This window comes from Hylobates moloch, unplaced genomic scaffold, assembly GCF_009828535.3.
Source record: "Hylobates moloch isolate HMO894 unplaced genomic scaffold, HMol_V3 SCAFFOLD_3, whole genome shotgun sequence".
NCBI classification, from domain to species: Eukaryota; Metazoa; Chordata; class Mammalia; order Primates; family Hylobatidae; genus Hylobates; species Hylobates moloch.
In genome coordinates, this window is record NW_026652278.1 from 37464316 (window position 1) to 37491028 (window position 26713).

At 45.6% G+C, this 26713-nt stretch overlaps 1 protein-coding gene across 2 annotated transcripts in view; it reads left to right on the forward strand.

Moving 5' to 3' along the window:
• BLNK (B cell linker) overlaps positions 1-26713 on the forward strand; it is an 82811-nt gene that overhangs the window by 35025 nt on the left and 21073 nt on the right. Inside the window, exons 4-9 of one of the 2 annotated variants that reach the window (XM_032135705.2) lie at positions 5894-5934; positions 9085-9241; positions 12147-12310; positions 19428-19509; positions 20817-20885; positions 26227-26296. In XM_032135705.2, coding sequence (XP_031991596.1) covers positions 5894-5934; positions 9085-9241; positions 12147-12310; positions 19428-19509; positions 20817-20885; positions 26227-26296 — 583 coding nt within the window. The remainder of the gene's footprint in view (positions 1-5893; positions 5935-9084; positions 9242-12146; positions 12311-19427; positions 19510-20816; positions 20886-26226; positions 26297-26713) is intronic. The other variant, XM_032135711.2, reaches the window with a different exon arrangement.

Sequence of the window (26713 nt, forward strand, 5' to 3'; positions counted from 1 at the left end):
CTGCTTCAGCCTCCTGAGTAGCTGGGACCACAGGCATGTGCCACCATGCCTGGCTAATTTTCTAAAATCTTTTTTGTAGAGACAATGTCTCACTATGTTGTCCAGGGTGTTCTCAAATTCCTGGGCTCAAGCGATCCTCCTGCCCTGGCCTCCCAAAATGCTGGGATTACAGGTGTGAGCCCACCGTGCTCAGCCTAAGATGTTAAGTATTTAGACTCAGAACACCTCTCCCAGCCAGCCTGAATCTGGGTCTTGTCCTCAGTTCCCCATATTAAATCATGTCCCTTTCTCCTCTTAGGGCGGCACTGGTGGGACTGGCCACCCACCGCCTCCCCTGCAGCCTCTGTAGTTCTGCTTTCTGTTCCTTTTCTGTGTCTGTCCCCACCACCACAACCGGCCCACCCTCCTTCTTTCCTTCCTTCTGTGTCCCGCTGCAGTCTTCCCGCTGGCTCCCTGCATGCCACCACCTGCTCTTTCGGGGGAGAGATGGGCAGGGTCTGGCAGCCGGGTAGCCTCCAGAGCAGGACCCGGGCTGCAGCTGAGGCAGAATGTCAGACATGCTGTGATGCCACCAGCATCTGCCCCAGGGGCTCTGGTGCTCCTATTGACTCAGAACTGAGAGGCTGGATTCATACTCCCTTTGCCCCAGCCACCACCACAGAGTCCTGTACTGTCCTTCCAGCCATCCCTTCCCATTCCCAGACCCCCTGGTCTGGATCAGCTTTCGTCTCTCCATGCCTGAGTTCCTAAACACCAAGCTCATCAGCTCCCCATCTCAGCTTGTCACTGGAGCCTGTGGTGTCCACTATGGCTGGAGTCCCCGTTGGCCGGCAGCACATCAGATTTGTGTGAGCGCTCAGCAGAATCTCCTGTCCCTCTCCAGCCCAGCACATTCATTCTGCACACATCTGCCTCTAAGCCCTGCTTCTGGGGCTGACACATAAGCCCCTCTCTCAGATGATGGAGGAGGACACACTCCTTCATCCTTATTCTCTCACCCAAATCCTGCTCATCCTTCAAGGCCCCATTCGGCCCCACCTCGGGCACATGGCCTCATGCAAATTTTTGGCTGTCACTGGGCACACCTTTCTCTGACCTTTCCCTGCTCCTGGCAATAATTCCAGATGTGGGGACACTTCTCAGAAAACTACATGGCCCTGAGTTGTCCTCAGTCTCATGTGGTCATTCTTCTGGCCCTTAGTCTTTATTTATATTATGCAACGTGGCTTGGTGAGAAGACCTTGGACTCTAAGGTCCTTTAGGCCTGGGTTGGAATCCTGGCTTTGCTCCCTAAGCACTGTGTGAACTGGAACAGTTTTGTAACTTCAGTGAGCCTACAATTTCTGACCTGGGGATAAGAATACCTATCCTTTAGATTGTTCTGAGAATTGCAGAGACTGTAAGTTCATTGTAATAGCTAACATTCATTGAGCCCTTTACTCTGTGTCAGATACTTTTCTAAGCACGATTAATAATGTGCATTTTAGCAAAGGGGAAGCTGAGGCCCAGAGGTGAAGCAATTCAGCTAAGATCTCACTCCTAGAAAATGGCAGAATAAGGATTCTAAGTTAGGCAGTCTGACCCCAGAGCCTAAGCCCAAATGTAGGCCACTGTGGCCATTCTCACATCTCCTCACGTCTGCTGCTGTGGCCACAGGCGGGGGAGGGCTACATGAATCTTAAAACTTGGGTCAGGCAAAGGGAGGAGTCCCTCTATTGTGTGGCATGGGATTGTGACATGGTAAATGGAGCATAAGCCCCAAACCAGGTAAACCACACCATAGGAAAGGCTTTACCTGACAAGAGGGCCCGCCCAGGATCTCAGCTTCCTGGCAGAGACCATGGAATCACACACACAAAATCAAACCACCTGGCCTACGTGAAGCTTGAACTTCTCCTCCCCCAAATTTTACTCACTACAATAGAGGCTTTCTTGGATCCATGCCTTTGTGGTAGCCAGAGTGTGTGATTGACGTGGGAGTAAATTAGAATCAGTGGTGTTTTCAGTGTTAATTGAGGCATTCTTTGCAATGCTTAAGATGACGGTAACATTACTAAAGCATTACTGTGTGCCAGGCTTTGCTAAGAGCTTCAGATATATTTTATTATTTGATTCTCACAAAAATATGATGCAGGCACTGTTCTTATCCTTGCTTTACAGGTGAGGAAATGAAGCTTTAAACAATATTAAATTATTGGTCCAAGACCAAGCAGCTTGTAAAGGGCAGAGCCAGGATTTGAACCTAGAAAGCCTGGCTCTAGACTATCACCTGTGCACTTTGGGAAGCTCCCTGAGATACTGGAAAACTGACTACTGTTTTGGACCTAATACCTTGGACTCCCATGCTTTTTAGTCTTGGCAATTGCCTGCAAGGCTGTAACTTTATGAATATGATGCTGTGAGTTGCACTTGGGACCTGAAGTAGATAGTCTAGCTAGGGATCGATGGGGCACCAACAAACAACCTCTATCCCATACCATATGATGCTTTTCTCTCTTTTCTGTCTCCATGTGCCAAGATGTCTGGATTAGGTCATTCTCGTTTCACCAAGGTTTTATCTAAGTGCTCAGCAGAGGGCTAAGTGGCTCACATGAGATTTCAGCTGCAGGAGCCAACACAGCCTGGCTTCCAACCCAGCTCCCAGACTCACTAGCCAAGTAGCCTCAGGCAGGTTTTACAACCTCTTTCAAAACCAAGTTTCTCCACTGTAAAATAGAGATAAAGATAACACCTACCACATAGTGCTGTTATAAGAATATACTTTTATAACACTTAGCCTGGCACCCAGCACACAGCAAGTGTTCAGTAAATGAAATCTATTGTTGCTATCCTAATGTTCCTTTATTTGAGTCATTTATTAATTCACACTTTTATTAATACATTAATTACAAATGCAAAATTCTGTCCAGATGCAAAGATAAATTAGATAGGCCCTACTTTTCAGTACAGAGAGACATGAACGACTTAATCACAGCACAGGACAGAACGAAATACATGTGACATCACGGTGCCACTAGCTTCCACGAGGGCCCAGACAAAGAAGTGATTGATTATGACAAGAGACTGTGGTAGACTTTGTGGAGGAGGAGTGATAGGGATTTCCATGGAAGAAGGAAGATGGGCTGCAGGAACGGCACGAGCAGAGCAGAGAATCAGCAAAGTGCACGACGGGAGGAGGAAGCTATCTGATGTTACTGCCAGTGAGCGTGGGAGCCTGCCGCAAGAAGTCGGTGGTGGGACAGAAGGTGGAGGCATTGGAATGTGTTGACACAGAACCTCGACTTGATTCCATAGGGAGTCACTGATGACTCTTAAGGAAAGGAACAGCATAATCCAAACTTTATTTTAATAAAATAACTACAAACAGTAGGATGGATGGATTGGAGAAGAAAGATAATGGAGATAGGGACACTAGTTAGATAGCTAATGTGCTACTTTCACCAGTGACTGATCATAAAGTAGGCCCCCACTCACTGAGGAAGGGTGGAGCAAATGCAGTTATCCACGCAGGGAAGTGGGTTTCATAAAGGCATTTTATAAAGGTTTCTATTTAAATGGTTGTTACAAAAACTCTTGCCATCTTAAGTGTTGATCTTCAGTGATCCCCAGACTTAAGGTATTAGAAACACACTGACCAGATGTGGTGGCTTATGCCTGTAATCCCAGCACTTTTGGAAGCAGAGGAGGGTGAGTCATTTGAACCCAGGAGTTCAAGACCAGCCTGGGCAACATGGCAAATCCCCATCTCTACAAAAAATACAAAAGTTAGCTGGGCATGGTGGCACGTGCCAGCTACTCAGGAGGCTGAGGTAGCTTGCACCAAGGAGGTTGAGGCTGCAGTGAGCCACGATTGTGCCACTGCACTCCCACCTGGGCAACAGAGTGAGACTGTCTCAAAAAAAAAAAAAAAAAAAAGAAAAGAAAAGAAAAAGAAATGTACTCCCCCATTGTGCCAGGTAATCATATTGGGAAGAGGATTTATTCACCCAAACTTCTAGAGTTTCTTGGCCAACACCAATGATTGCAGTACACTCTAATTCAGCATTAGTCAACCCAAAGAATAATGTAAGAATTCTTTTCTGTTCACGTCAAAGTGTGACCCATGTTTGGCTTATAGAGTGAGGCTCTTTCTTGGCACCTATCATGTTTTTCCCAAAAGAGGGTGCTGCTGCCGCCATTGCTTAAAATGTGGCCACTCCGATCCCACAGTCTCCTTCCTGACCTCTGCAATTCCTTGCTAGTGCCTCTGGAGACCCCAAATGTTTGACTCTCTGGAGTCTGGTGGTCTGCTGTGGCAGGGGTAGAAATAGCAAAAACAGAAAAATAAAACTAAAAAATGTTCTGTTGAGGTTCTGGGGAATTTAGGAACATCCACTGGGTCCTCTGTGGCAGTGGCTGCTCAGTGGGGAATAGCAAAAACAGAAAAATAAAACTAGAAAAGGTTCTGTTAGGTTCTGGGAATTTAGGAACATCTACTGGGTCCTCTGTGGCAGTGGCTGTTCAGCGGGGCAGGAGGGAGCTGGGACCCTCTGTGGTGCTGTCGTGGAGCCACTCTGCCACATGGGCCTGTGTCTGCTTGATTCCTACACAGCAGAGTGAATCCCGTTTAACCTCTAAGGTCAGTTTATGTGATAGACTAGACGCTAAGTTTCTCATATTCTAAATGTGTTTTGGAGGGAAAGGGGTCATATATTCGCCTGGGCTGTCATAATTCAGACTTATTTTATTCTACAAGCTTATAAACTACTTAAGGGCCACAACCTGTCATATACATTTTTCTATGCCCATGCAGAGCCCAGGACGGCACCTCCTGCCCCTGGAGCGAGGCAGCACCATGTGGGGGCTCAGCGCATGCCCGTGGAAGGCAACCTGTAGGGTTCAACTCCTGGCTCCGCCATTTATTACACTATCTGACCTTGGGCATGTGACTTATCTGCTCTAGGCCTCAGTTTTCTCACAAAGTTTAGGTGATTTTTTTTTTTTTTTTTTTTTTTTTCTGAGACAGAGTCTTACTCTGTCACCCCAGCTAGAGAGCAATGGCACGATCACAGCTCACTGCAGCTTCGACCTCCTGGGCTCAAGCAATCCTCCCATCTCAGCCTGCTAAGTAGCTGGAACTACAGATGTGGACCACCACACTCAGCTAATTATTTTATTTTTTGTAGAGATGGGGCCTTGCCATGTTGCCCAGACTGGTCTTGAACTCCTAGGCTCAAGCAACCCTCCTGCCTTGGCCTCTCAAAGTGCTGGGACTACATTGCTGAGATTACAGGCATAAGCCCCAATGCCCAGCCCCTCACAGGGTCTTTGAGAGGGCTAAAAGATGGCAAAGCTCTGATAATATTGCCTGGCACATACTAAGGCATTGGATAATTTTTTTTTTTTAACAAGAAAAGTCAAAGTAAGAGCCAGAGAGGATCACAGAAATGATCCCCTCATTGTGTAGATCTGGAAACTGAGGCTCAGAGATGTTAGAGGTCTTGCCCACACTCCAACGCATTTGGAACAGAGCCTGGGTAAGAACTTAGGTCTGTCTGATTCCCTGTCCGGTGCTGTTCCTACTACACCATCCTCTGAAGTCCTTAGAAGCCACATAGTATGAATTGTAGGTCTCTACTGGGGGACCCAGAAATGTCCCTTAACAAAGCCCACACATGGATCAGACGCACATTGCTCTGCCCAGTGGGACTTCTCTCTATGCTTTGAGAATTAATATTTTTTAAAAAGTCAAAAGCAAGTGAACATATGATTATAGTAACCAACCCAAGGTCAAGTATATGGCACCAGAAAGCCCAAAGGGAAGGGAAGGCAGGTGCAAAGTGTGTGTGGATGGGCTGGGGCTGGCCAGCTGAGGCTCACACTTGTGCCTTCTGCTTCTCCCCTGCTGTTGCAGAGAGCCCCGCTGACGAAGAGGAGCAGTGGTCCGATGACTTTGTAAGTATTTGCTCCTGGGACCAGGAGGGCATCAGGGTCCTATGGGAGGCCTTTTGACGGTCTTATTTCTGAATTACATGCTGGTGGTCAGCCGCATGTCCCAAGAGGGAAGACTCGGAAAGGTCAACTACAGGCAAGGCATACTGCATACCAGCTGACTTGATTGGCACTCAGTGTGTGCCTGGCTAAGAGCTTTCCACACATAACCCCATTTAAACCTTTGAGGTAGGTGTTCTTATGCCCACCTTCAGTGCTGGTGTTCAGAGTACTCACCAGCACATCCAAAACAGGTGTAAAAATGTTTAAATGTTTCCATATCAGTTAGCAAATGCCTCTGCCCTAAACTCCCCAGTGCCCATCACTGCCTGACTCCTGCCCAGGAGCCCTAAACAAACCAACAACTAAAGAATAAGTGTCTGGCACATCACGGGGCCTCCAGGACCAAGGTATAGAAAGTTTCAGTCATTTGCAGTTCCACAGTTCAGACTCAGGCCCTCAGATCTCAGGACCAGGCTCTTTGCCACCAAGGTGCTTGCTGTGATCAAGAGAACATTAGCAGAGCTCCAGAGCCACAGAGAGAGGGACCTGGCCATGATGACACTGGGGATGTTGTATCAGAATTACCTCTTTGAGGTAGCTCTGAAATCTGCAAGGCCCGATATCCTAAAAACTTTTCTTCACAATAATTATTCTTCACTTACATCAAATTCATCCAGAATGTTAGCCTGCTCCAACCTGTGAGTTTTAGATCTGGAAGGGGCCCAAGAAGTCTTCTATACAACCAATTACCCATTTCACAGGTAAGAAAACTGAGGCCAAGAGAATGAAAATCACCCAGTTCAGTGGAATGAGAACCCAGGACTCAGACCTCCAGTCCTGTGCCCAGCCCTGGGCTGTGCACACTACCTGGAGTTTATACAGAGTCTCAGAAGACAGGAGTTCCTCCTTCCTCAACTGCAGAAAAAGAAAAGAAAAATGAGGGGAAGTGGTGACTTTTCTGCCCATCTCTTGGTCATGGAGCTCCTCCTGGGGCCCAGCAGCCGCAGCTCCCTGAGATGCACTGCAGCTGCGCCCCCTGCTGGCTGCACACACACACACAGGGCCACATGTAAAGCAAAGAAATTGGTTGGTTCCACATCCAGAGGTAAGAGAAGAAAACTGAGCAAGCTGGCTGGATGAAAAAGAGCACACAAGGGGACTTAGAAAGCACAAAATAAAATCAGCCTGGAGAGGAGGGAATGACTTGCCCCAAAATCAAACAACCAAAATGAAGATACCAGCTGTACTAAAGACTGAATAAGCATTCACTCACAACTCTTTTGACTTCAGTAGATGGATCCCCACTGCATGCAGAATGAAATCCAGGCTTGTTAATGAAGCCTCCAGGATTTCTTGATTTAAAAAAAAAAATCCTGCTATATGTTCTCATTCATTTGTAGGAGCTAAAAATTAAAACACTTGAACTCATAAAGACAGGCAGTAGAATGATGTTTACCAGAGGCTGGGAAGGGTGGTCGAGGGGGCAGCAGGTGGGGGAGGGAAATGGGGACAGTTAATGGGTGCAAAAATATAGTTAGGATGAATAAGACCTAGTGTTTGACAACAGGGTAACTAGAGTCAACAATAATTTATCGTACATTTAAAAATAACTAAAAGAATATAATTGGAATGTTTATAACACAAAAAAAGATGAATGCCTGAGTGATGGATACGCCATTTACCCAGATGTTATTACTACACATTGTACGCCTGTTTCAAAATATCTCATATACCCCATACATATATCTACCTACTATGTACCCCTACAATTCTTTTTTTTAAAAGACGAACAGGAAAAAAAGAATCCTGCCATATAAAATTGCTCATGAAAGGCGACAGGCCAAAGAGCAAGTGGAAAGTCATGTACAGATCATGCAATGTGATAGGCAGAGTGTGGGGGCGGTGGACACAGAGGCCAGAGGACCTCTTATGTCCTGAGTCAAATATTCCCTCCACATTAATGTATGTGAAAAACATGCACAAGAAGCCTAGTAACTCTTTTTGCCTCTGCGGTGAGAAGCAGAGGGGCTGAGAAGGAGATTGCACTTTATATCCTTCTAAGCCATTTGGACTTCAGACCATGACGATGTATTTTCAGTGTGGACTTAAATAAAATGTGGATTTTAAAAAAACAGGCCGGGCGCGGTGGCTCATGCCTGTAATCTCAGCGCTTTGGGAGGCCAAGGTTGGCGGATCACCTGAGGTCAGGAGTTTGAGACCAGCCTGGCCAACATGGTGAAACCCCATCTTTACTAAAAGCACAAAAATTAGCCGGGCGTGGTGGTGCAATTTGTAATCCTAGCTACTCGAGAGACTGAGACAGGAGAATAACTTGAACCCAGGAAGTAGAGGTTGCAGTGAGCTGAAATCCTGCCACTGCACTCTAGCCTGGGTGACAAAGCAAGACTCGGTTTCAAAAAAAAAAAAAATTAGCCAGGCACGGTGGTGCATGCCTGTAATCCCAGCTACTTGGGAGACTGGGGCAGGAGAATCACTGGAACCCGGGAGGCAGAGGCTGCAGTGAGCTGAGATTGCGCCACTGCACTCCAGCCTGGGCAACAGAGCGAGACTCCATCTCAAAAAAAGAAAAAAAACAAAAACAAAGAGTCCGTTTGAAGCCTTGACCCTGCAGCTTACCAACTCTGCTTGAAATTAAAAAAAAATCTCATCTGAAAGCTATCTAGCTGGCCCTGTGTGTCTCCTCACCCTCTTCGTATTAAACCTACTTTCTCTTCAGTGATCAGCATTCATAATAGATAAAACCCATTGGTTATTCTATTTTATTGGGTCCTTTTTCTATCTTTTAAAAATATGTTTTATTATCTCCTATTGTTACTCTTTGTGGATCTACAGAGTGTCCGTTCCCGTTAGCGTTAAGTAGTTCCTGTGTACTCCCAGGACAGGGCAGTGGTGCAGACAATAAACTTTGGAGGCAGAAAGGCCTGCTTCAAACCCCACCTTTGCCTCTTATCGGCTGCCTAGCCTTGTGAAATCAACCTCTCCAAGCCTTGTCTCCTGTCACTGCTCTGGCCTCCCAAGGCAGGAGTGGTCCTGACGGCCAGGCAGCACAGACAGGGACGCTGAGCACAGTGTCTGCATCTGCACTTGCAGGACAGCGACTATGAAAATCCAGACGAGCACTCGGACTCAGAGATGTACGTGATGCCCGCCGAGGAGAATGCTGATGACAGCTATGAGCCGCCTCCAGTAGAGCAGGAAACCAGGCCGGTTCACCCAGCCCTGCCCTTCGCCAGGGGCGAGTATATAGGTGAGGTCCCCCGCAGACCCGGGCACTCTGCCTTCCAGGCCCATGGGGAGGTGGGGGTGGCCAAGATTGCAGGGTGGGGACAAACCTGGCTGCTGCCTGAGGGCCTCTGCCTGCGGGCCTCTGCGTGCCTCCAGCTCCCACCACCTCCAAGCAGGGGATCTGGGCTCCAAGGTAAAGGATCCCAAGCTGTAGGGCTTTCCCATTCCAGGGGAAGAGGCGTCTTTCCTAGATCGGGAACATTGAAAGCAGGCATAAACAAACAAACAAACAAACCAACCAACAAACAAACAAACCCAGCATACCCTGATGGTTGCGCCCCCGCCCAACACTCCAAGGGAAAGCAACCCTGAGATTAGTCCCACTTTTAGGGCTTTGTGTGCTCAAGGTTCTGGGATTTATCTTAAGAAGTCTGTACAGAACAATAATCTTCGAGGATCCCAGTGTCTGCCTTACCTTCCTCCCATGCCTAGTCCAGTCTGCGGGGTTTTACCAGGCAGTACATGTGCTCAGGAGCCCCAAGCCTGGAATCAGCCTAATGGGTTAAATGGACACAGCTTGGGTCTGGCCGAGTACGCTTTTTTTTTTTTTTTTGAGACAGAGTCTAACTCTGTCACCCAGGCTGGAATGCAGGGGCATGAACTCGCCTCACTGCAACCTCTGCCTCCTGGGTTCAACCTCCTGCCTCAGCCTCCCGAGTAGCTGGGACGACAGGCACCCACCACCATGCCCGGCTAACTTTTGTATTTTTAGTAGAGAGTGAACTGACTGGGCCAAGATTCTCTAAGTGATGGAGCTGGGATACAAGCCAGGTATCATCACAACTCTGCTCTATGCACTACCCACTGTACTTGGTGAATGACCTTTTTCAATCATCACAACAACCCTGGGGAGGAAAGGGCTACTGCAATTCAGGGTGGTTAAGTGGCTCATTCAAGAACACACTCTTGGCCGAGTGCGGTGGCTCACACCTGTAATCCCAGCACTTTGGGAGGCCAAAGTGGATGGATCACCTGACGTCAAGAGTTCAAGAGCAGCCTGGCCAACGTGGTAAAACCCCATCTCTACTAAAAACACAAAAAAATTAGCCAGGCATGGTGGTGCATGCCAGTAATCCCAGCTACTAGGGAGGCTGAGGCAGTAGAATCGCTTGAACCCGGGAGACGGAGGTTGCAGTGAGCCAAGATTGCACCACTGCACTCCAGCCTGGGCAACAAGAGTGAAACTCTGTCTCGAAACAAAACAAAACAAAAATCAGACTCTTCAAAGCCTGTCTCCTGTGTTTTGCTACTTCTGATGGGCTTAAATATTACATTAAATATTTGTTTACTCAGAAATCTGAGTAAACTCCAGGAGCTGCAAATAAAACTGACAAGAGTTATAGGCACAGAAGGAAGGATGCCCTCATGGCCTGAGTACAGCCACACCACCAGAAAGAGGCTTCTGAGGAGGCGGTGGAGGTGAAGTTAACCACATACCTTCAACAAGGAGTGAGGGCCGAGGGCAGTGGCAGGCACCAGGAGCATAGAGGCAGGGGCCTAACAAGCAAGGACAGCTGCACCAGGTGAGGTGGGGCTGTAACAGGAAGAAGCAGCAAGAAGCCAGTGATGCAATCCAGGGGCCAGTGCTAGCACCTGTGCTGCTCCCAGTATGAAGAACACGCCAGGTTATTCCTATGCTAAGATTTTCCTAAAACACATCAGTCTGAATCTATGCTCAGCTCACTGAATCGCTGGGTAGACTTGAGGCTGCCCAAGGCCTCGCTCACATGGCACAGGTGATATAAGTTCTACTTATTAGGCAGACACACCGTACCTCCTGCCTTCATTGCCATCTTCCTAATCCCCACAAGATCTCTAAGATCGATATTAGGATCCTCATTTTAAAAATGAAGAATGTTGGCCGGGCGTGGTGGCTCATGCCTGTAATCCTAACACTTCAGGAGGCTGAGGTGGGTGAATCACTTGAGGTCAGGAGTTCAAAACCAGCCTGGCCAACATGGTAAAACCCCATCTCTACTAAAAATACAAAAATTAGCCAGGCATGGTGGTGGGTGCCTGTAATCCCAGCTACTTCGGAGGCTGAGGCAGGAGGATCACTTGAACCTGGGAGGCGGAGGTTGCAGTAACCAGAGATCATGCTGCTGCACTCCAGCCTGGGCGACAGAGCAAGACTTTGTCTCAAAAAACTAAAAAATTAAAAAATTAAAAATAACAATGAAGAATGTGAGTCCCAGAGAGGTTGAATAACCAGCCCCAAAGAGCACAGCTAGTGAGTGGCAGAGCAAGGGACAGAACTCAGATCCAGCTGGCCTTAGAGCCTGACTCCTTTTCTGATACCTGCTGAGAAGGACAGTCCTGAACCAAAGGGATCCCACAGATTCCCTGTGAATGGAGCGCAATCGCTGAGGGAAGGAGCATGGAAGTTGATCCACATGAGTAATCACCACCTGGATACACTTTAGCATAACCTGGGGAACTTTTCCAACCTGTAATGCCAGGCTCCTCCCGAGGAGTTCAAACATTGCCAGGCTGGGGTGGAGCCTAGGCCTTGGCATTTTTAAAAGCCAGGAGCACCTCACCCCCACCCTGCGCCCTCCAGTGCTGCTTCCATCCCCTCCGTGTGGCCAAGTGTTGGGTTGTTGGCTCTCCTGAACCTCTGGGTGTCCATCACTGCCCCGGAAGGATGTTTTTAATGAGGACATTCTTCCAGTTTTTGTCGTTTAAGTCAATGAGCAGTTGAAATTTTTGGCCTAACATTTCACTTTACTCTTTCAAGGAATGCCCCGTGGATCATTTGTGGCTACATAGACACCCGTGGTTTTATACTTTCTAGATCTCTATGGCTTCCACCCAGGAAATGATCCAGAGCCTCTTTTATGTTATGTTTTTTGTTTGTTCCTTTCAAGACAATCGATCAAGCCAGAGGCATTCCCCACCCTTCAGCAAGACACTTCCCAGTAAGTCCAGCTGGCCTTCAGAGAAAGCAAGGCTCACCTCCACCCTGCCAGCCCTGACTGCTCTGCAGAAACCTCAAGTCCCACCCAAACCCAAAGGCCTCCTTGAGGATGAGGTAAAGTAAATCTGTGCCAAAGGCTTCCCAGGACACAGAGGGGGGTGGGGCAAGCGACCAGGACAGCCTGCCCGCTGGCTGTCCTCCTTCTTTACAACCTGCTATTGACTGCCCCCTCTAACTCTCCACTATTATACCAAAGGGACTTGGTTTTCTCCAAAATGGCTTATTGTAAATATGTCAGTTTACTAGAGGTGTATGGTAGAATATCAATACTGAGTCTGTGACCCTCATATTATCCCCTCCTTCCCTGTGGTTTCCTGTGAATCTCTTCTTTCCTTCCTAAGATGTTCTTCCCCTCTCTTTATTCTCCTTTGCTTCTCTGTCCTGTTGTTACTGACAGCAAATCCATACGGGTCTGCAGCAACCTCAGTTCTTGCCACCTGGGCATAAGGCAGAAGGAGAGACCAAGGCAAGTTTCAGAGCAGAAATGAAAGGAAGTCAAGTACACTTAGAAGAGGGCCAAGTGGACGACTTGAGAGATCCAGTGCGCTGTTTGACCTTTGAGTTGGGGTTTTATACACTGGCACACTGCCGGGGTCTCGTGTCCCTTCTCCCCTGATTCTTCCTTTGTGTGGGCTGTCCACTTGTGCAGTGCCCTGCTAGCATTTGGGAGGTGAGCATGTGCAGTGTGCTTACCGGAGTTGTATGCACGCTCCCTTGAAGCATTCTTGCCTTACCAGCTGAATGTTTCTAGAAGGTCAAATACCAGTTAAACTCTGCCATTTTGCCTCTTAATGCGCATGCTTGAGCCCACTTGCCCAACTCCTGAGATCTTATCAGGAAACGGCTCATCACCAGTTTCAGGTTTTTTCTATCTATTGGGAGACTGCCTTTCCCTGGCGCTGGCTGTAACCAATTATTATTTTAGAGAGACAATTAACAACCACCTGACAATCACCTGATGATCTCTTGACATTCCTGGGGGAGGGGAGCCGTCTCCTGCCCTGCTCATGCCTGACTAGATGTTATACCCACTGTAACACTGTCGCCACCTTGCTTTCTTTCCTCCACCTTCTTTTCTCTTTGCTCCTCCACTTTCCTCTTCTCAGATGCAGAGGGGACATGGGCCAGGATGTACAATGGAGATGGCTAGTCTGTAAGGTACCCCCCACAACCTGTGGAGGAGCTAATCCCTCACTTCCCTTTGACAGCTCTTGCTTCTCACTTCCTCCCTCCCCACAGCTGCCCTGCCCCACCAGGTGTCCAGAGACCCACTTTTTCAGATGGCCCAGCATCCAACTCTGGGTTTACCTCCTCAATCTCCCCTCCCTCAGCACCTAGCCCTGGTGTGTCGTTTTCCCTATGAAATAGCTCCTATTTGAAAATGAATAGGTAAATTCATCCAAACTGTTGTAGTAACCGATAAAGCCTAATGTGTTATGGCTCCCAGAGGTCCTTGCATTTTAAATAAGGACAGAGACCAGCCTGCAGCTTCTCTAAGAAATAACTTGCCTATAGAGGATAAAACTTATGGCTTACACACATGTTGTGAAATGACCTTCATTCCGCCTTTATAAAATTTGCAGCCCAGCAGGAGATGGAAAAGATGGACTTTTAAATCAAAATAGACCCAGCATCTAGGCCCAAATTCCTGCTTTGGCACTTCTAGGTGTGTGATTTAGGGCAAGCTAGACAACTTCTTTGAGTCTGTTTTTCATCTCTGTTATTTTGAGAATTTAATAAGAGAACACATGTACAGCACTAAATACAGTGCCTCACACACAGAGGGGTTTAATATATGTCAGATTCCTTTCTACCATATTCTAGAGTCTTGACAAAATCCAATTTTCTAGTTTCTTCTGAAAACCGAAGATCTGGGAACACCAGGCCAGCCATGGCCTCAAAGCAACTGGGCCCCAGGGCATCCCCCTCTCTCTCAGCTGTGAATCCTGGTCTCTTTTTTGATTTGTCATAGCTCCCACAATATACAGTGCATGTACACACCCTCACCCTGCACACACTCCTTCCTACTATTACCTACCCATCTGAGAGGTGATGTTGTCCTTTCAAGGGTGGGAATAGGGTGGCAAAGAGAAGCTGAGCAGGGGAGGGGACAGGACGGGAAGACCAGCTGTTAGGGTCTCACTGTAAATTATTTCAGCATTTGGCAATTCCACATGAAGGCACAAATTCAGATATAGAATGCAAATGAATACTGTGGGTTATGTAAGGCTCTTCATTTCTGTAAATAACTGAGAATGGACCCTAGGGAGGCAGGGCAGAGGTTTGCTAATAGCAGCCTTATGGAGGTGGCTCAGGCAAGTCTGCACCAGTGGGAAAAAGAGAAGTATAAAGGTGGGGGCATTCTGGAATGGGCAGATAGAGAGCCAATATAAGAAAGAGGTGTAAAAACAAATAGACAAACAAACAAACAGAGGCCAACATTAAGATATGGCTGAACCATTAGTTGGGAAAAGAAGAAGTCAAGTACAAGCATAAATAAAAGTGTTTAACCCTGCTCTACAGGTTATAGGCAAAATATAGAGATACAGGCTAAACAGAGAGCTGGAGGTGGGGCAAAGACATTCAGGGGGAAGAAGCATCTGTGCTATAATGAGACAGGCTAACACTTGGTGAATGCTGTGTATCCACTGGTGTTCTGAGCACTTTGTATGCATTATCTCATTAAATCCTCACATTAACCCTATGAAGTCTATCATCAGCCCCACTTTACAGATGAGGAAACGAAGGTGTAAAGGGGCTAAAAAAACTTGTCCAAGGTCACAGAGGGAATATACTTAGAGGGTATTTTTATAAGAATTCAATAAAATAATGAATGGAAAGCTTTTAAATGCTCATATGAGTGGTAATGAGGATGCAGCTTGTATGGGCATTTAATAGCTAATCGAAATGACTCCTGCTAAGTAATAGGGTATGAGGCAATAGGAAAGTGAAAATAAGATAAATTCACGCTACTCCTGTTTTTCAAGTCTGTAGTCCTAGGGGGAGGCAAACATGTAAACACTTGTGACAAGTGTCTTATTAATACTGAAACATCTAAACATTGGAGTTGATCTAAGATGATTTTTAATCTATTTTTAATTTTGAATCATGTCATTGTAATAACTGAAGAAGGATTTCTAATACCTGTAGGTCATGGTAGTATAATAATCTACCTGGCTTCAAAAGACCAATCACTGATTCACTAAAGTCAAGTTTTTGTGTTTTGTTCATGAAATAAGGGGGTTGATATTAAACACTGCAGCAATGTCAAAGTGGTCAATAAGACCACATTATGTCCTAATAAAGGATATAAAATATGATGGTTCTTGGTCATTTACTTATTTCAGCAATAACAACGTTAAAGCATTGAATTGCAATGCTGGGAATATACATTGTATATTCCTTCTCCTAAAACCCTATAAAGATGAGAGAGTTGGGCAGACACTACAAACAGAATTTGTTAAGATTGGATCAAGTCTTTTTTCCTATCATTCTTCTTTGGGAATACAAATGTCTCCATTCCAGAAATATCACTGAAGTGGCATCGTTGTCCGGGGTAAATACCTGGGGTTCGTCGTCTCGCACTGAGAAGATTAATGACATGGACACTTGTGGGTAGGTTAAGGAGCAGAAAGTTTAATAGACAGAAGAAAGGAGAGAGGAGAGCATCTCTCCCTCTCTTGCAAGACAGTGGAATCTGAAGGGAAAACCAGGCCTGCAGTGGACCATAGCAGATTTTATAGGCAGGCTTCAGGAGGTGATATCTGATTTACATAGGGTCCACAGATTGGTTCGATCAGGAGTGACATTTACATGGTGCAGAAGAGGCTGGTCGCCCCACCCTAATCTTATTATACAAATGGGTTTTCTACTTGGCCAGTGCCATCTTGTCTGCTCCTTACTGTACAGGTGGCTGGCAAAGATAGGGGAAGACAGAGCCACCATTTTGATCATGCCTAGTCACAGGTAGCATTTTCCTATTGGCACAACTGCCAGCATTCACCCATGCAAGCTTCCAGCTTGCTTGTCTATACCAGCAGCTTGATTTTATAAGCTGCTCTTTGTTAGAAAAGAAAATGATTTTGGGGCTGCTTTTTATTAAAAGGAAAACCTTACCAAGGACATCTTACCCTCACTATCTGAGTAAGTAATTTTTTCTTAACTCCTATATCATCATGACTCTAAACAGCTCGATTCTAAACACTGCAGATAAAAACATTTTCTGTAATCAAGCACTGCAGAACAAAACAAGTACAAAATTAAGAATACAGAGGAAAGAATAAATTTTGAAGTGGTTAAGTAGGACTGGGTTAGGGCCTGGAGCTTCCAACTTCCCTATATCCATTCAGGCATCATTGCCGAGTGTCAATACCAATATTCTGTGTTCAGATATAGGATATTTAAGGATTTTGTTGACTACAGGGTTTAAGAGGGTGGCATGCCTCCTGGGGGCTCAGCCTCTCCTTTTATAGGAACTAACGCCTAGAAGAGAAGTTGGGTTCCTATAAAGCATGTCACTCTGGCTAATAATGAATCCAGAAAGGTGAACCCATAGAACCAAAAAGGTCCTGCAGGGATACCGCAGCCACTCAACATCCCATTATTCAAAGCTGCTAAGTCAGCCCATCCCAGCCTTGGCTATTGGGTTAGGCAACTTCAATTCAATTCAGTGAGGCATTTGACTGGCCAGGCACTGGAAACACAAACACAGAGAAGGAGAAGGCCCTGTCCTTCAGGAGTTCATAGTTTGACACTGTGGGGCCAGAGACGAAGCAGAGATGAGGACCAGGTTCCCTGTGCCACAGAGGTGCAAGTGCCCACCTCTGAATGGCAGAATCCAGGAGAACTTCTGATGATTCAGCAATTAACTCCCCCACGGGTCATACATCTAGAAAAGACCCAAGCACAGATTTCCTCCCAGGTCTGCATGATTCCAAAGCCTCATCTCCCTCAGCCAGATCATCTCTAAATATAACTGCAGATTGAGATGTGTGAGTAGAACTCTCTGGTGCCTCTTGGCCAGCTTCAGAGGTGAAGAAAGAGATAAGAAATAGCAATTAAATAAAGAGAGGGTAGATAAGACAGAAAGAGGAGGGGGAGGATGGAAGGTACTAGAATGTGGTGGATAAAAGTATGGGTGCTAAATTATTGAACTGCTTGAGTTCAAATCCTGGATCTACCGCTTTTTTTTTTTTTTTTTTTTTTTGGAGACAAGGTCTCATTCTGTTGCCAAGCGCGATCACAACTCACTGCAGCCTCAGCTTCCTGGGCTCAAGCAACCTTCCCACCTCAGCCTCCGGAGTAGCTGGGACTACAGGTGCATACCACTATGTTTGGCTAATTTTTTCTATATTTTTTGTAGAGACAGGGTTTCACCATGTTGCCCAGGCTGGTTTTGAACTCCTGGACTCTATCTATCCACCTACCTCAGCCTCCCAACGTTCTGGGATAACAGGCACGAGCCACTGTGCCCTTCTGGGTCTACCACTTTTAAACTTGACAACTTGAGCAAACTACTTAATTTTTCTGTGCCTCAGTTTCTTCATCTGGAAATGGAGCCGATGGTGGTATCTCTCTTACTGTGTTGTTAGAAGGATTAAATGAGAAAAAAAAAAAAAAAAAAAAAACATGTAAAGTACTTAGAAGAACACCTAGCAATGAATTTTTGTTTTTGTTTCTCCCAGTACCCTTCTTGGCTGCCCACCAGGGAAGGTGGTAAAAACCAGTTTTGAGATCTGGTTACCTCATTTGTGTCTTGTCAATATAAAATCTCTCCCTCCCTACATTTATCATCATTTAATTATTGACAAAAGTGCTAAGATGATTCAATGGAGAAATATTTTTTTAAAACAAATTGGTGCTAGGTAAATGGTGTTAGATGTATCCACAGGTAAAAAATGAAATTGGACTTCTAATCTCACACCATACACAAAAATTAACTGAAAATGTAGCATAGACCTAACTGTAAGAGCTAAAACTATAAAACTCTTAGAGGAAAACACAGGTATGAGTCTTTATGGCTTTGGGTTAGGCAATGGTTTCTTAGATATGACATCAAAAGTACAAGCAATAAAAGAATAAATAAAACAGACTTCAAAATTTAAACATTTTGTGCCGCCAATGATACCAATAAGAGAGTAAAAAAGCAACCTACAGAATGGAAGAAAAGTTTTGCAAATTGTATATCTGATGAAGAACTTATAACTAGAATATATAGATAACTCTTATAACTCAATAAAAAGATAAACAACCCAATTAAAAATGGGCGAAGAGTTGAATAGACATGTCTCCAAAGAATATACAAAAGTTGACAACAAGTATATAAAAAGATACTCAACATCGTTAGTCTTCAGGAAAATGCAAATCAAAACTATAATGAGATATCATTTTGCACACACAAGGATGGCTGTAATAAAAAGGATGATAACAAGTGTTGGTGAGGATATGGAAAAACTGGAGCCCTCATACATTGCTGGCACGAATGAAAAATGGTGCAGCCTCTTTGGAAAACAGTTTGGCAGTTTCTCCGACTGTTAAACTTAGAGCTACCATATGACTCAACAATTTCACCTCTAGGATATTCCCAAGAGAAATGCATGTCTACACAAAAACTAGTACATGAATAGTCATGACACCATTATTCATTACAGCCAAAAAGTGGAAAAAAACTCAAATGTCCATCAGCTGATGAATGGATAAACAAATGTGGCATACTCATAAAATAGAATATTATTTGGCCATTAAAAAGACTGGAGTTGTGATACATACTATACCACAGAAAAACCTTGAAAACATTATACTAAGTGAAAGAAGTCTCAAAAGACTACAGATTGTGTGAGTCTGTGTATATTCAATGTCCAGAATGGGCAAAATCTATAGAGAAAGAAAGTAGATTTGTGGTCGACTAGGTCAAGGGAGCGGTGGATGGGGAGTGACTAATGGGTGCAAGGTTTCTTTTTGGGGTCATAAAAATGTCCTAAAATTAGATTGTGGTGATGGTTGTATATGTCTGTGAATACACTAAAAGTCACCAAATTGTACAATTTACATAGTAGAATTTTATGGTATGTGAATTGCATCTCAATAATGCTTTTTAAAAAAATCACTCCCTCCCGTACAGTCAACTATGAATGTACAGCATTCTTCTCATTCAGTTTTATATTTCTGTTAGGCTGATTATGTGGTCCCCGTGGAAGACAATGATGAAAACTATATTCATCCCACAGAAAGCAGTTCACCTCCACCTGAGAAAGGTAAGAGTTTGTCGCCTTAAGCACCTGAAAATTTTTAGCAGTTGATCAGGATGTACAAGGGTATTTGGTAGTAAGCACTAAGAGGCTCAGAAATGACAGTGCCCAGGACTTTCTCCTCTGGGCCATAGTGTGTGCTTCTTTGGCTGGTTGGGCAGACAGCATCAGTGGCAAGCCATCTCTGTGTGTCATAGCCCTTCCCTGCCTTCCCCTTCCTCTTCCATGATTTAATCTTCCCATCTCACATTATGAAAGCACCTGGGTAGTTCTCTTCAGCTGCCCTTGCTTCAAATGGATTTCTCATAAAACCTAATACAATGTCGCAAGCCACCATGTTGGCCTTGTAAACATTGCACCAAGAACAGTTTCTGCAGAGGAGTGAAAAAATGAAAGAGTGAAATATGCCCTGAGTCCTGGTTCTTTAAATTTAGTAGTATGTTAGGCCTATGAAACATTTCGTCCGTAAACCCTTCACAGAACAACAAATGCTATGACAAATGAATTACCTGAAAAAGCCAGTGCTACATAAGATTAGGCATGGAAACAGGGTAAGTTCACTCTGAATATAGTCACTATGGAGAATATGATCCAGTACAAGTGATACCTCTTCAGGTAACATTACTCATCTACTACTCTCAACTCCATGGTAGCCATATTCAGGTTTCAGTCTGCCATCATGTAGCAACCCTCTCCCGTACTCCGTACCTATCACCAACAGCTTCAAGACCCACCTGAACTCCCAAGCCACCCGTTACCACAAAACAACAAATACACATTCCCTCCTTACCAATCCCTCTTTAAAAAAACAAAAAAGAAAAAAAAAGAACCCATGAAATCCCAGAGCAATGGTGTGTATTGCATCTGGTAGGGGAGGTGGAGCTATTAATTGGGCCCCTCCAGTATTCAATACACTCTTGATGAAAAACAAAAACAATAAAACTCCTTTATCTGTTAGACCTCCCATTTGGCAAATGAAATTTGAAGCCATTATTCACTTTAACAAGATCTCTATCATCAAATAATCAAATAATAATATATCAGATTATGAATCTGTCATTGATATTTCCATTCTAAAGATATTTCTTCTGAGAAGACTTCTTTTATTGGTTTGTGTGTCTAATAAGTGTGTCTCCAATTCTTTGCAAATTCTCTGGTCTGGTCATCATTTTTCCCTGAGTGTGAATTTCCCTCAATGGCATGTATCTGTAATGGTTTTATATATATATAAAATATATACATATATAAATATATACATATATATAAAAAATAATGTGTATATATATATACACACACACATTTCTGTGTTTAAGCTCCCATGGTGAATAGATCAACCAAGCCAAATTCGTCAACGCCTGCCTCTCCTCCAGGAACAGCTTCAGGTAAAGTGTATGTGTGATTTGGTTTGGTTTTATGTCTCTTTCAAATAAGAAAAACGACTCAGATCAACTATGAAGAAGTAATCACTTGTATTTCCAAATGTCTTAATAATGGGAACAGAAAGCTAGTCCTCATCCTCATGCACTGTCTGGTGGCACGTGTATGGAAGCGGCCATTTCCCCAGGCCTTTTGGCATCTGCTAGACAAGTTCTGGTTTTCACCCTACCTTCCTGGGCACCTTGCTGGCTTCTCCGTGTCCCCTCCCTTGACTGAGGGGGTCCCAGAGTTTAGCCCTCAGCCCTCAACCCACAGTTCTTTCAGAACATCATGATGGTTACAAGCTTGGTTTTGAGCCAGACAGACCTCGGTTGGAACCCCAGTGTGCCCCCTTACCAGCTATGCCACCTTGGGCTTGTACTTCACCTCTCCAAGCATCAGATTTTCTTGTCTGTAAATGGTGCTCATAGCCCCTACTCTGTGACAGGAGAATTCTGCAAATGTGAATGCGAAACTCTTAATGAGTGCCTGGTACACACTGAGTGCTGAGGAGAGAGAATGATTTTTCACTTCTGTAGCGTTCATCGATTAATCTGGTTTCATGTCTCAAGTCTACACTGGTAACTCCCTGGCATCCAACCCCGACCTGACTTCCCTTCTGAACACCCTGATGCTCCCACGCAGGACTCTAAACTCACTCCTCCCTCCCATGCGGGCACCCCTGTTTCTCAATGCGTAGAGCCTCTAGGCCACATGCTCCAAATCCTGCTTTTTTTTCTCCTGAATTTGCTGTTCCATTTTAGCTGTGACCACCCTAGTCCAGGCTTTCTTTAGTCAGCCACCTTGCACCTTCTCGTCCACCAGCCACACCTCTGCCTCTCGGCTCTCTCCTCAGTGACAAGGACTGAGCCGCTGAACTCCTCCAGATGTTACCAGTTTCATCTCACCACAAAGCTAGTTTTTGCCATGTCACCCCTACCCCCAAACCATGAATGTTCCTGGTTGCTCCTATAGGTTTTGGCAACCCCCAAGGCTGAGCCCAAGACACTGAGGGGTGCCTATGACCCCCATTAACAGCACAGAGCGGTGTAGGAGCCTGCTCTCCAGCATTCTCACGGGCATTTCCTCTCCCTCTCTCCCCTTGTCCTCTCCCCTAGGCACACATATGTGTGTGCACGCACACACACACACACACACACATTCATACACACACACTCTTCTCTCACAGAGCTGAACACAAGTCATTGAGAGGCTGAGCTCTGCTTCCAGACACAGGTTCCTTGACAGAAAATGAAAGAAGAGTCGAGAATTTTAAAAATCTTTTCTGGACTCATTTCTTGTGAAATTATTCACTTTCTTCACAAGTTCTGGTTTTACTTATTCTCTCCTCAGAAGCCACAAGCGCTTTATAAGTGGGGAGTGGAGCTCAGAGCCATCTTAGCCAGCTCATCTTACCCTCTGGAGAGACAAAGGCCAACATGCCAATCTAAAACATTGTGACCAGGTTGCTTATGCCCCAGCCGAAATGGAGACTCCTAACTCCCGATAACTCAGGATGAGGGCTGTTGTTACTGGAAGAGAAAACCTTTAACAAATAAATTAATGAAGACCTCAACCCTCCTTTAGAGAAATAGGTTACTAATATCTGGTGTTTGCCTCTTACAAAGCTCTACTTGCCTTGCAAGGACCTCCTCTTCCTAAAACACACCCAGGACTCCAATCAGCCTGTATTTCACGGGTCTTGCTTCTTGGTCTTTGTGTTTTCACTTTTAAGACACCTAATCCTACCCATCCTTCGAGGCCCAGCTTGAGGTCTCCACCTCCAGGAAGCCTCGTCTGGTTTCTGTAGCCCTCAGAGAGCTCTCCTTTGCAGGAAGTCTCTTTCCCCCCTTACACTTAGCCCGTACTTATTCCCTAATTACTTTGTGTCTCAGTCTAATCGCTTCCTAAGTACAGTGCAAGCTCCTTGAAGACCTTGCCTTCAATATCATTGCTCAGGAGGCTTTACCTGGCCCCACGCTGGGACAGATCCCTCTAGTGCCCTGCACATGCCCTGAGATTTCTTTCTTTGCTCACAGCTGTCTCCAGGGCCTACCCCAGGATCTGGCTCAGGGGAGGTGCTGAGACTGTGGAGGGGTCAGTTGGTTGAGAGGATGAATGAATCCTCAAACACTGGTTGTATTAAATATTTAAAGAATCACCAAGGGGGCATTAGCCAGCTGGATTTATTACTCATAAGTTTGCTATTAACCTGGTATAGCTGTATTTTAATACTAGAGACATCAGATGAAGAAAGCAAATCTAAACAAGAAAATAATGTCCTGGTTATGTGATTGTCACATACAGGTGGGAGCACCTACAGGATGGGGGAAGAAGTGAAATAGTTTTGAAGGGACAAGCCTAAACAGTGAGTTTCCAAGTGTGCAAACAGTGGAACCTTCAGAGATTATTTTTACAAAAGAAATGATCAGACTACTAGCCTGTGTCTTTGAATAACCATCCATTCCCCTTTAAAGGCTTCAGATAGTCCCCCAATGGGCATCACAAAAGTGTCCATCAGGTGCCTAGTTGGTGTTTCTGTCAAGGCACCACACCACATCAATTTCCTCTGGTCAATATTGCTCTTGGTCCTTTGATAGCCAGCAAGGTGCCTGCTGAGGATGACACAGTAAATCTGGTGCAGTGACAGCCTCTGCCCTCCCTGTTGTGCTTGAGAAACCAGTAGAATGGATTTAGCTGACTTCAAAGCCAGAGGTTTAGGTCCTGGCTCTGACATTTGCTAGGTGCTGGACTGTGAACAGTGAAGTCATCTCTGTTTCTTAGTTTCTTCCTCTGAAAAAATGGCACCTATGCCTAGGGGTATCATGAGTAGATATCATGAGAATTAAGTGACTCAATATAGACAACTTGCATTCATAAAATGCTAGTGCTTTGTTATTATTATTGTTATTATTCAGAATCCCTTGTTCAACCTGCCTTGATCCATGACCATTCTGGCAGATATTATCAGGGAACAATATTGTTTCACGGGTTACTGGCCCATGAAATAGAGGAGTCATGCTCCATCCTTCCCTAGAACTCTGTCTTCCTGAGGCAAGACCATAGGCTTTCCACCAGTGCTCATGCTGTCCTCTGATTGCCAGAAGTTATTTATAGGGAGGGAAAGGAAAAGGAAGGTTTTGACAGACTATTTTGAGATATTCAAGAAAAGGAAGCATAGTAGAAAAGCCAGGCGGAAGGTCTGACAAAGATAATACAGTGGCCAAAGGAGCCCTTAACATTTCAGAAGAGGGAAAACCCCTGGGATGAAATTCAGACTTAGACCTTCTTTCTACTTCCTTATTTTTCAGACAAGATTTTGTTCCACTTCCCCGAGATCTTCCATCAAATTCTATGAGTAGTCAAGGGTACTTTAACAGTGTCAGTCTTAAGTATTCAATTTGATACACCAGCTACTTAAACACAGTGAGACTCCTACTACACATTCAGGTGACATTTCAGTTTATTGTTTTCATGTTGTCACATGAAATGTAAACATTCCAAATGCAATCTCTTTTCCAAAATGTTTCAAAAAATCAGACCCAGTTCAGGTACCATGGAAGACAGCTGTCATGGAGGGGGCATTGCTTCCCAGGGTGCTGGGGAAGGCCGCCAGGTACAATCCACACCACCCACTCTTTGCTGTTGCTCCCACCCTTGAGGGTTTAGGAAAAGAGTCAGTGGGCTCTGAGTGGAAGCCTGGGGGCCTCTCTCCAGTGACATACATGGGAAGGAACTTCCTGATCTCTATTTCAGTATTTTTTGAGGCCTTTTCTTTTTCTTGTTTGTGTTTGGATGAGATGATATGGGGGTGCATGTATCTTCCCTGTGATACATTCTGAGAGGGCAGAGGCCTATGTCTGCTTCCTCACCTCTTCCTCGGCCCCTAACATGGTGCCTTCATGTGCTTTACATGTACCAAGTCCTCAATAATCCTTGGTAATGGATCATTACTCCAATGTGTGCTTATCTGTGCTCGATCTCATAAACTAAGAAAGTACAGACCGAGGGCAGCAGGTCCAGCCTGTACTTACAGAGTATGCCCTATAAATACATTAGGAATTGTAGGCCGGGCACCGTGGCTCACGCCTGTAATCCCAGCACTTCGGGAGACCAAGGCAGGTGGATGGATTGAGTCCAGGAATTCAAGACCAGCCTGGGCAACATGGCAAAATCTCATCTCGACACAAAATTAGCGAGGTGTGGCGGTGCGCGCCTGTAGTCCCAGCTACTCAGGAGCTACTTAGCAGGGAGGATCACTTGAGCCCAGGAGTTTGGAGCCTCCAGTAAGCTGTGATCACCCCACTGCACTCCAGCCTGGGTGACAGAACAAGACTCTGTCTCAAAAAAAAAAAAAAAAAAAGGGAATTGTGGACTTGTATGTGTAGTAAGTTCTTAACAAAACATTTATTCAGTTCAGTTAAATTAATGAAGGGCCCCCTTGGTCTCACTGAGTAACGGTGTCCAAGCAGGTGAGCATCATGTCTGAGGCAGCCAGGGGATGCTGAGGGGGCTGGCTCAGCTCTGGCCTCTCCCCTCCTGGCCTGCCCTCTGTCCCACAGTGAAGATCCATCCTGCTTCTCTCTCACTTCCTCCCTCATAACGACTGTCTGGCATCTATCTTCAGGTACAGGAAGGGAGGTTGGGTGCAGGGGACAAGACCCTTTGGGTCCCTTCTATGACTTGAGAAGATGAGATTTGGGCAGCAGCCTGCACTTGTCTCAATTTGTCCATTAAGGAAAACCTGTTGGCGAAAGCCCTTGAGAACTCAGAGATGAATGAGTAAATATCCTCTGAATGTGAAGTTAGAGGCATTTACTGTATTTAAGTGTGCTTGTAAAGGAGCAGTGTCTGAGGTCTGTGTCAGGAGCGGTGGGTTGGAGCCTCTGTCTCTGGGCACCTCTGCCGTGCACATTTGTGCAGCGTGCACAGATGCAGGTGTGAGCTGTTGGCTCACTTCCTGAAGGACCTCTGTGGGGGTCCTCACTGAGTCCTCAGAATCAATGGGCTCAGGACTTGCCCCACGGGGCAGGGGTCAGGTAAGGAGAAGGTCCTTTAGAAATGTTAAGGTGGAGTCCCTAACCCCTATCCCAGCTCTGAGCTTATACACTGACACTTTTAAAATGTGTCATCACCTTTGCCCACAGGTTTTCCTTAATAGCTTCAGTATAGCTACCTATATGTGCTTAACTGAAAGCAACACAATACGTGCAAATATTTCTGAGCCTGCCAGAAAGGCCAGCCTCACTGTGACCATCAGCCCCCGGTTCAGGACTTGGGGACTGAGTAGTGTATATGTTTGTGCAGGTCGAAACAGTGGGGCCTGGGAAACCAAGTCACCTTCACCAGCTGCACCATCCCCGTTGCCACGGGCCGGGTAAGTACCTGTTGCAGGAAGCAGCTTTTGAGATCTGGGGAGTGAGGATGGTGATACCCTACTGCCCTGTTGACTTCATTAGAAGTTCTCCCCATGGCAGGCTGCAACTTGGACCAAGAGTAAGGAGCCCGGCTAACATCAGATGAGCCAGGCATGGTGGCTCAGGCCTGTCATCCCAGCACTTTGGGAGGCCAAGGCGGGCAGCTCACTTGAAGCCAGGAGTTCAAGACCAGCCTGGCCAACATGGCGAAATCCCATCTCTACTAAAAATATAAAAATTAGCCAGGCATGGTGGCACACACCCTGTAATCCCAGCTACTTGGGAGGCTGAGGCAGGAGGATCACTTGAACCTCTGCAGGTTGCAGTGAGCTGAGATCACAGCACTGCACTCCAGCCTGGGCAACAGAGCAAGACTC